At 49.6% G+C, this 10,135-nt stretch overlaps 1 protein-coding gene across 1 annotated transcript in view; it reads right to left on the minus strand.

The window, feature by feature from the left end:
• Positions 7,046–10,135, minus strand: part of QDPR (quinoid dihydropteridine reductase) — a 19,463-nt gene continuing 16,373 nt past the window's right edge. The window contains exon 7 of the mRNA XM_018049755.1: positions 7,046–7,701. Coding sequence (XP_017905244.1) covers positions 7,596–7,701 — 106 coding nt within the window. The 3' untranslated portion in view covers positions 7,046–7,595. The remainder of the gene's footprint in view (positions 7,702–10,135) is intronic.

Genomic DNA, 10,135 nt, shown 5'->3' on the forward strand with positions numbered 1-10,135 from the left:
GAGATCCGATGACTCTCCTGAAAGCTTTGATGTGAGCCTCCGATCAGCAGGACTGGAAAACCCATGTCAGCACACGCATTGAAAATAGTTGGTGGTTTGTGTCAGGGAGGAAGAGAGTGTCCTGCACCCTTCTAGATTCTTCTGGCTGGTCTAAGAATTAAATTGACATGAGACAGATTAATAGGAAAAAAGCAAATAAAAGTTTATCGTAATGTACGCATGGGAGGGACCCAGGAAAATGGCCGAAATGGCCAAAGTCCTGACCTTGGGTACCATCTTCAGCTGAAGACAAAAGAGGACCTTGTGGGCAGTGGTCTGGAATATGGAAGGGGAGAAAGACAATCCATGTGAAGATGGAAAAGAATACACAGATGTTTGCTGGACCCTTCAGGGACGAGGGGCACGGAGTGGACTCTGGTCTCGCCCCACCACACCCAGCCCAGATTCTTCTCAGATCTCTCTGCAGGTGGCTTTGTTCTCAGAACAAGCTCTTTATCTAGATTCTTTAGGCACCTGATTCTTCTTGTCTTTTCATTGCTAAGACATGTCTGATTGTTTGCAGCTCCACGGACTGCAGCACACTAGGCTTCCCTGTCCTCCACTGTCTCCCAGAGTTTGCTCAGATTCATGTCCACTGGGTTGATGACGCTATCTGTCCTCTGTTGCCCCCTTCTCCTCCTGCCGTCAATCTTTCCCAGCATCCAGTGAGTCGGTTCTTCATATCAAGGTGGCCAAAGTATTGGAGCTTCAGCATCAGCATCAGTCCTTCCAATGGATGTTTGGGACTGATTTCCTTTAGGATGGACTGGTTTGATCTCCTTAGGCCAAGGGAGAGGTCAAAAGAATGAAATCCTAAATCTCATTCTTCTTAATCAGCCTGGGAGTTCCCTGGTGGCCCAGGCCTTAAGGCTCCGAGCTTCCAATACAGAGGGCGAGAATTCAGTCCCTGGTCAGAGAACTATGATCCCACTTGCCACCAAAAAATATAAAAACAAGAAACAAAGTTCAAATAAGAAAAATAGATAATCAGCCCAAAACAACCCTCCTGCCAAACGGATACATGTTGGGGCGACAGGTCTTGCCCCCTTCCGCTTAACGATCACTCCTGCCATCTCGCTGATTCCGTTTGTATTTCTTCAATACCGAGTAAGGTGGGACATTTAATTTTCCTCTCAGTCCAATTTCTAGTTCAAACTACTTTATCCGAGACAACCTACTTTGCAAAACATTTTGGAAAGAAAATTCTCCCTGAAGATGGACCTCATATCCCGTGCTCTGTGACAACCTAGAGGGGCAGGATGGGGTGGGAGGTGGGAAGGGGATCCAAGAGGGAGGAGACGTGTGTAACCTGTGGCTGATGCATGTGGGTGTATGGCAGAAACCAACACAGCATTGTAAAGCAATTATCCTCCGATTAAAAATAAACATTTTTTAACTTAGAAATTCTCCCTGAAAATGGAGCAAATATATCTTTGGGACACTGAGGCAGAGGGCAGAAAGGGAGTTAGGAATATTCCCCAGGACACAGCCTCTCAGTGCTAAGAACATTCTAGAAACCCATCAGGTTTCTATCCGTAATCCCCTGCACATAGTCTAGTCTGGACCCCTAGATAGCAGATGCCTCTGGCTGAGATGTGCTTTTCTTAGCCTCCATGATGATTTTTCCTTCTTTCTTTCTCGCTAGAATGCCCCAAGCAGTATTTATTTTAACCATATTAAAAGTCACAGGCATCACTTTGCTGACAAAGGTCCATCTAGTCAAAGCTGTGGTTTCTGCAGTAGTCACATAGGGATGTGAGAGTTGGACCATAAAGAAGGCTGAGCGCTGAAGAACTGATGTTTTTAAGCTGTGGTGCTGGAGAAGACTCTTGACAGTCCCTTGGACTTAAAGGAGATCAAACTAATCAATCCTAAAGGAAATCAACTCTGAATATTCATTGGAAGGACTGATGCTAAAGCTGAAGTTCCAGTACTCTTGACCACCTAATGCAAAGTGCTGACTCATTGGAAAAGACTCTGATGCTGGGAAAGATGGAGGGCAAAAGAAGGGAGTGGCAGAGGATGAGATGGTTGGATGGCATCATCAACTCAATGGACATGAATCTGAGCAAACTCCAGGAGATAGTGAAGGACAGGGAAGCCTGGTGTGCCGCAGTCCACGGGGTCACAAAGAGTCAGACATGACTGAGTAACTGAACAATAACAAAATGGTAGTGTCACAGTAGAACTGATCTATGGGGAAAACATTAGCCTCACCTTGATTATGTTCCACCAGTGGAAACCCAGAATCAGAGCCTTCCTATCCATTTTTCCAAGACCCCGGATCCCCTCTCGACCCCACAGTTGATGAAGCAACAGCCTTCATGTTTTCCTTAGACACGATGCTTTAGCCTTTCCATTTCCTGGGGTTGTAAACAGCTGCGACTTGAACAAGCTTGGAGCAGCAGCTGGCTCTCCCAGACTCTCAGCTGGGCCACCTGCCAGGGCCCATGGTCACAATTGGAAGGCCTCGCTCCAGCGCCTGGTCACTCAGCTGCACTGATCCAGCCCCTCACACGTGTCTGGAAGCATGAGTGACGACATTGTCACCACCTCCCTACAGTGAGAAGTGGACACTGCGAACTTGAGCACCAGTGACTGTGGGGGCAAATTCAAACTGCAGACGTCAAAGCAGACTCTTTCCTGAAACAGGCCCACTACTTCCCCCTGAAATATGATGCTTGCGTGCTAAGTCGCTTCAGTTGTGTCCAACCCTTTGTGACCCATGGACTGTAGCCCACTAGGCTCCTCTGTCCGTGGGATTGTCCATCCTAGAATGCTGGAGTGGGTTGCCATTTCCTTCTCCAGAAATATGGTAATAAGAGTAAATAATCATGTTCTAGTTTATTGAATAGGGGCCTCCCTTGTGGCTCAGTGGTCAAGAACCCTCCTGCCAATGCAGCAGACTTAAGAGACGTAGGTTTGATCCCTGGGTCAGGAAGGTCCCCTGTAGGAGGGCATGGCAACCCACTGCAGTATTCATGCCTGGAGAATCCCATGGACAGCGGAGCCTGGCAAGGTTTGATCCCTGGGTTGGGAAGGTCCCCTGTCATGGCAACCCACTGCAGTATTCATGCCTGGAGAATCCCATGGATAGTGGAGCGTGGCAGGCCACAGTCCATGCAGTCGCAAAGAGTCGGACATGAAGCAACTTAACACGGCACGCAGCACACAGTCCTCTGACCAGAGCGTCTAACAGGCAACACGGGGCGGGGGATCTGCAGAGAGCTGGCTGCATCACCTACTTGCATCTCACCCTGGGAGCACACAGGTTAGTTAGCTGACTGCTACAAGCCAGGGCTTCGGTCTACTTATGCATTTACTGAACAGCTGAAGATGTGTTTACCTGCGTTACTAGCTCAGTTGCGTCCGACTCTTTGCAACTGCATGGACTCGAGCCCACCAGGCTGCTCTGGCCATGGAATTCTCCAGGCAGGAAGACGGGAGGGGGTTGCGCTCCCTTCTCCAGGACACCGAGGACGGGGAGAAACAGGATGGCAAACAGTGGAGTCAGGGCTTGGGGGCATCGAACGTTCATTGCCCCTCCTCTACCTTCCCAACCATCAGGAGCAGGCAGCAGGAGAGGAAAAGGCCAGGGTGGCACAGGTCAGCTCCTTGAGGGCCAGGGAGGGAGGGCAGGGGGCGGGAGACACATATTGCCCCACCGCCACGCGGGGCCCTGGGCTCTGGTCCGTACGGCGGCTGGTCACTCTTCACGCCCAGCCTCGCCCGTCAGGTGAGTCCCTTGTCCTCCTCACCCTGGGGTGAGGGCCTGAGGAGAGGGAAAGATGGGCTCCTGTGAAAACCGCCTCTGGGTGTGGGCCTTCTTCAGGATATGTGAGGAGGAGCGGCCAGGATGCTGACCTCTGAGCTGGTGACAGCCCATCAGGGACAAAGCAGAAGCCTTCCTCTGGAGCATGGCCGGAAATGGGCACCTGGGCCCAGGGACCCTCAAGTGTGCTCTGGTGAAGGCAATTGGAAAATGCCCTCAAGCAGGCTGCAAATCACACATCTCAGCCTAGCTCTCCAGAAAAGACTTTAGCCATAAAGTAAAGCTGAGAGCAAAGCAGAGCCAAATGCCTGTTCGACTTTGCCAGATTCTGTTCAAGAAATAGAACTCACATACGAGCCAGCAATCCCACTGCTGGGCACACACACCAAGGAAACCAGAATTGAAAGAGACACGTGTACCCCAATGTTCATCGCAGTACAGTTTGCAATAGCCAGGACATGGAAGCAACCTAGATGTCCATCGGCAGATGAATGGATAAGAAAGCTGTGGTACATAGACACAATGGAATATACTCAGCCATTAAAAAGAATACATTTGAATCAGTTCTAATGAGGTGGATGAAACTAGAGCCTATTATACAGAGCAAAGTAAGTCAGAAAGAAAAACACCAATACAGTATACTAATGCATATATATGGAATTTAGAAAGATGGTAATGATGACCCTATATGCGAGATAGCAAAAGAGACACCAATATAAAGAACAGATTTGGGGGCTCTACGGGAGAAAGCAAGGGTGGGATGATTTGAGAGAATAGTATTAAAACATGTATATTACCATATGTGAAACAGATCACCAGTCCAGGTTCAATGCATGAGACAGGGCACTCAGGGCTGGTGCACTGGGATGAATGACCCTGAGGGATGGGATGAGCGGGGGGAGGAGGGAGGGGGGTTCTGGATGGGGAACACATGTACACCCATGGCTGGTTCATGTCAATATATGGCAAAAACCACTACAATATTGTAAAGTAATTAGCCTCCAATTAAAATAAATTAATTAATTTAAATTAAAAAAGAATAACATCTAGGAGACTCCAACAAAATACTTAAACTGAGTTAGGGGCTTCCCTGGCAGTCCAGTGGCTAAAACCCCACCTGCCAATGCAGGGGACGTGGGTTCGCTCCCTGGTCGGGGGAGTAAGATCCCACGGGGCAGCTAAGCCCGAGCGCCACAGCTGCTGAGCCCGTGAGCACTGGAGCCTGTGCTCCGCAACGAGAGAGCCCGCGCGCCACAGTGACAGACGCTGCAGGCCGCAACGAACACCCGACGCAGCTCAACATGAACTAAACAAACATAAAAAGGGAGCTGAGACAGAGGTGTCTACACACTCACTCCCTCTCTTCCCTGCTCTCCGACGTGGAAGCCAGTCGCCCGGTCGTCTGATTCTTTGTGACCCGAAGGCCTGTAGCCCTCCAGGCTCCTCTGCCCATGGGATTCTCCAGGCAAGAATCCTGGAGGGGGTTGCCATTCCCTTCTCCAGCAGATCTTCCCGACCCAGCGGCTGAACCGAAGTCTCCTGCACTGCAGGCAGATCTGTATTGGCTGAGCCAACAGGGAAGCCTCTATGAAGCTTGCCCGAGTCTCTGACCCCCACCGCTCCACTGAAAGCGCTTGCCAGTGTCATCCGGGATCTCCCTGCCGCCAAGTCCAGTGGTCTGCTTCTAGCGGTCGTCTTCCTTAACTTCTCAGCAGCATCTGGCCTGTGCGTTCTTTCCACCTCAATATGCTTTACTTACTCCTAAGATAGCACATTCCGCCGACCGGTTGTTCCTTCCAGTGTCCTTTGCCGAGTTCTCTCTTCTTCCCAATCTTAAGAGAGCTCAGTTGCTGGTCATCTCTGTCTTCTCTGCACACATTTTGTTTTGCTATTGTCTTAGTTCAGGAAGCTGTAATCAACTACCTTGGATGGGGTGGCTTATAAATGACAGAAATGTGTGTTCTGGAGGTTTTGGGAGCTGGAAGCCTGAGAGCGGGTGGCCAGCATGTCTGGGTCCTGGTGTGGACCCGCTTCTCAGCCGCAACGGCCAGCTTCTCATTGTGTCCACCCGTGGTGATCAGAGCAGAGGGAAGCGAGGTGTCCAGGACTCTCGTAAGGACACTAATCCCATTCATGAGGGCTTCACCCTGCGACCTCATCTCATCCTAATTATGGCGGCTTGTTGGTCTACGGGTATGGTTCTTGCAAGAACTGGGCTCATAAAATCGTCTCCCAAGGACATGAACTTGACTGTGTGACTAAGCACACGTGGTGGATGAACCCTGAAAACACGCTAAGGAAAATACACGCGTGTGCTCAGTCATGTCTGACTCTGTGTGACCCCATGGGCTATATAGCCCGCCAGGCTCCTCTGCCCATGGAATTGCCCAGGCAAGAATACTGGAGTGGGTCGCCATTTTCTCCTCCAGGGGCTCTTCCAACACAGGGATCCAACCCATGTCTCCCACGTTTCTGGCACTGGCGGGCGGATTCTTCATCCACTGAGCCACCTGGGAAGTAAAATCAGTCAGACACAGAAGTCTACACCGTGCATGACTGTATTTACATTCTGAAGCATGCAGAACAGGTAAATTCACAGAGACAGAGAGCAGACTGTTGGTTGCCAGGGGCTGGGGGCAGGAAGAAGACTGGCTGCTTAGCGGCTAAGGAGCTGGATTTGGGGATGATGAACATGTTTGGGAACTAGACAGAGGAGGTGGTAACAGACTACTGTGAACATAGTAAATGCCACCAAATTTTTCACTTTAAAATGGCCAATTTTATGTTATATGAATTTTACTTCAATGAAAAAAAAAAGGCTTTGAAAGAATTAAGGAGAGGAAAAACATGGTAAAGGCCTTTGTGAACCACAACCATCTGGTGACTGGGCTTCCGGGCTCACTCTGATACTTACTGACCGTGAGGATGACAAGGCACTGCTGTGGGCCTCAGTTTCACCACCTGTAAAATGGGTTGCACTGCACCACCCGTTCTCAGTCAGAGCAGCCCGTGTGAAGTCACACGGAGGCCTGCTTTTAAACACACGGGCCACCCTGCAGATTCAGGTACGCCCGCGAGGGAATCGTGCCTGTTGCTGTGCTGAAAACACTTATTTCAGGGTTTCAATCCAACCCCCTTTCTAGAACATCAGGCTAAAGAGCACGGGCAGCCCACGATTCTAGTGCAGTCAGCCATGACCGTTCATAAGATGCGTTTTGATTAGAGAAGGCAATATCACAAACGAAGTGCATTTATTAGGAAGAGAAATGCCACACCATCACAAGCGGGCACGCAGCAGCTTCACAGGAAAAAGACACCGTGACAGAGCCCACAGGATTTCGCTTCTACCGCAGAAGGAGTTTTAAGGCAGATGAATTCGAGGCTATGAACACTACAGCCGTGATACAGGCACAACATTCAGAAACAAGTCAGGCTCCAAATGTCCCCGTTCCCAACAAATCTCTGAACAAGTCGGTCGACAGCCACTGTCAGGGACTCAGACGCACAGTCTCAAAGGCAATTCAACACGACACCGATGCAGAGGGCATCGTCCCGAGACCTCCCAAAATCTCGTGGGTAACACTGACCCACGGCGCTCTCTGTGAGCCTCACATGCTTTTATTTCGCACAAACTTGGACACTGTCCTAGGAGAACAAACACACATTAGGCGAGAGGAAAACAGGACTTAGAATCACGTCCCACAAACAGGATTACAGAAAACGAGGGCCACACTCGGCCGCACGGATGGACGGATGACCTTTCTGACAGATGGTGAAACGAAGCTTATAGAGATGCTGCGGTAAGCTCCGTCTTCCCCTCTGTGGTCACCACCTGGATTAGGCTTCCTGAGCTTGGTCGATTCTTCTCTGTGATCCAGTCATGGAAGGTTCTAGAACAAAAGGAAGAACAGCTTTACATTCTAAAAGCAAAAATCTGGACGCAGGCTTATCTTCACATTAGGGCCAAGCAGCAGGTGTAAAAAAGCCTCCAAGGCCTCAAGGACACACACCGAGGTCCCCAACGATTCTAGGACTTCACTGACTACAGTTCCTGAGTGGTTAGGATTTGGCAAGATATTCACTTGGCTATTTTCCTGTGTTGTTGGAATCTGCATTGTTGGAACACAGTGATTTTATGTGATTAAAGAAAGATTTTCATGAGTTCATCCTAAGAGACATGGGCACCAGTCTGGTATTCTATGATGACCAGGAGGGATAGGAAGGGGGGAGGGGAGGGAGGGAGGGGAAAATTTGCATTGCTGTTACGGCAGAAACCAATACAACATTATAAACTTTTTCAAAATATATATTTAAATTTAAAAAAGAAAAACAGAATAAATGGAAAAAGAATTAGAAAAAAAAAAGAGAGAGACTTGGGGAGAATACTTTATACTTTGTTATATTACCTCCCAGAAAGTAAAAAAGAAAGAGAAAAAATTGTTATTATTTTCTTAACAAACACTTATGGAACATCCACGGCTGTGCCATGCAATGGAAAAACATATTAAAAACATATTACTGCAATAAAACACATTCGGTGCCAGGATGGGGCATTTAATAACCAGCTTTGTGTGGGGAGGGGTGTTGGTTGCCTGGGTGTTGGTTGTGGTTCAGTGTGTGCGTGTGTGTGTGTGTCAGTCACTCAGTCATGTCCAACTCTTTGTGACCCCATGGACTACAGCCTGCCAGGCTCCTCTGTCCATGGAATTCTCTAGGCAAGAATACTGGAGTGGGTTGCCATTCCCTTCAACAGGGGATCTTCCTGAGCCAGGGAGGGAACCCAGATCTCCCGAATTGCAGGTAGATTCTTTACTGTCTAAACCACCACGGAAGCCCTTTCACAAGGTATATGAATATAGAAACTCAAACTCTATACCTTCAATCTATATCATTTTTTGTCAGTTATATCTCAGTAAAATCTAGCAGTCACACACACACAGAAAAAACAAGCAAAGAAAAAGGTTACAAGGCATTATTAAGGTTTAACAAGAGGCTGACAATTTTTATTTCTGTATTTTTAATTCGGCCACACCATACAGCATGCGGGATCTTAGTACCCCTATCAGGAACTGAACCTGTGTCCCCTGCATTGGGAACACATAGTCTTAACCACTAGACTGCCAGGGAAGTCCCCTGGTCATTTTTAAAGCATTAACTCCTGCTGTTGAGAACACTGTCCCCTCTGACATCCCCCATCCCACAGGTGGGACTGTGGCCCCTCCTTCACTGGAGAGTCCTCAGGAGCTCCTGAGGTCTTTAGTGCCAGTGAGTAACCTGGTGGACCAGAGCTGACCTTCAGCTGTCCAGTCACTCGAGCTGCCACCGACCAGGGGCTGAGCAGGTGCAGACAAGCTGCTGCTGCTGCTGTTCACTCACTCAGTCGTGTCCGACTCTTGGCGACCCTGTGGACTGTAGCCCGCCAGGCTCCTCTGTCCATGGGGTTCTCCAGGCAAGAGTACTGGAGTGGGTTGCCACGCCCTCCTCCAGAGGCTCTTCCTGACCCAGGGATCGAACTCACACCTCCTGAGTCTCCTGCATTGCCAGGCAGATTCCTTACCACCGAGCCACGTAAGAAGCCCCTGCTGCTGCTGCTACTGCTGCTGCTAAGTGGCTTTAGTCGTGTCCGACTCTGTGCGACCCCATGGACGGCAGCCCACCAAGCTCCCTCGTCCCTGGGATCCTCCAGGCAAGAACACTGGAGGGGGTTGCCATTTCCTTCTCCAATGCATGAAAGTGAAAAGTCAAAGTGAAGTCGCTCAGTCGTGTCCGACTCTTAGCGACCCCATGGACTGCAGCCTACCAGACTCTTCCAGTCCAGGCAAGAGTACTGGAATGGGGTGAAGAAGCTCCTGCTACAAGCATTTAATAAGACCAGGGTTATGAAGTCAAGTGGCTTGGCACATAGGTGCTACGTAAGTGCTTGTGCTAAACATAAAAGTTCCAACTATTTCCCGATTCCATCTAAATAAAAGGCAGCCTCAGCCCAGAAGCACATCACAAGCTCTACAAACATCCCATATGAACACAGCCGTCCAGGCGGCTCACCACTCACTCTGCTGGGTGAGGTGGTCCCTGCTCCCTCATCACCGTCCCCAGGCCCAGCACAGCCCCCAGCCTCAGTGGGTGCTCAGCGAACATGTGCTCAACACCCCCTTAAACAGAGGGGTCTGGGGGAACTGAGATCCAAGTGAACACAAGCAAGCAGAAAGCGCATCCTCTCCTGACCTTCCAAAGCCACTCAAATTCACAAAGGGCCTTGGGGGCCGAATATGATCTGGGGGACAAAGGACGCTTTTCTGAGGCTTGGCACTAATTCAGACATGT

This window comes from Capra hircus, chromosome 6 (genome assembly GCF_001704415.2).
Source record: "Capra hircus breed San Clemente chromosome 6, ASM170441v1, whole genome shotgun sequence".
Taxonomy (NCBI): domain Eukaryota; kingdom Metazoa; phylum Chordata; class Mammalia; order Artiodactyla; family Bovidae; genus Capra; species Capra hircus.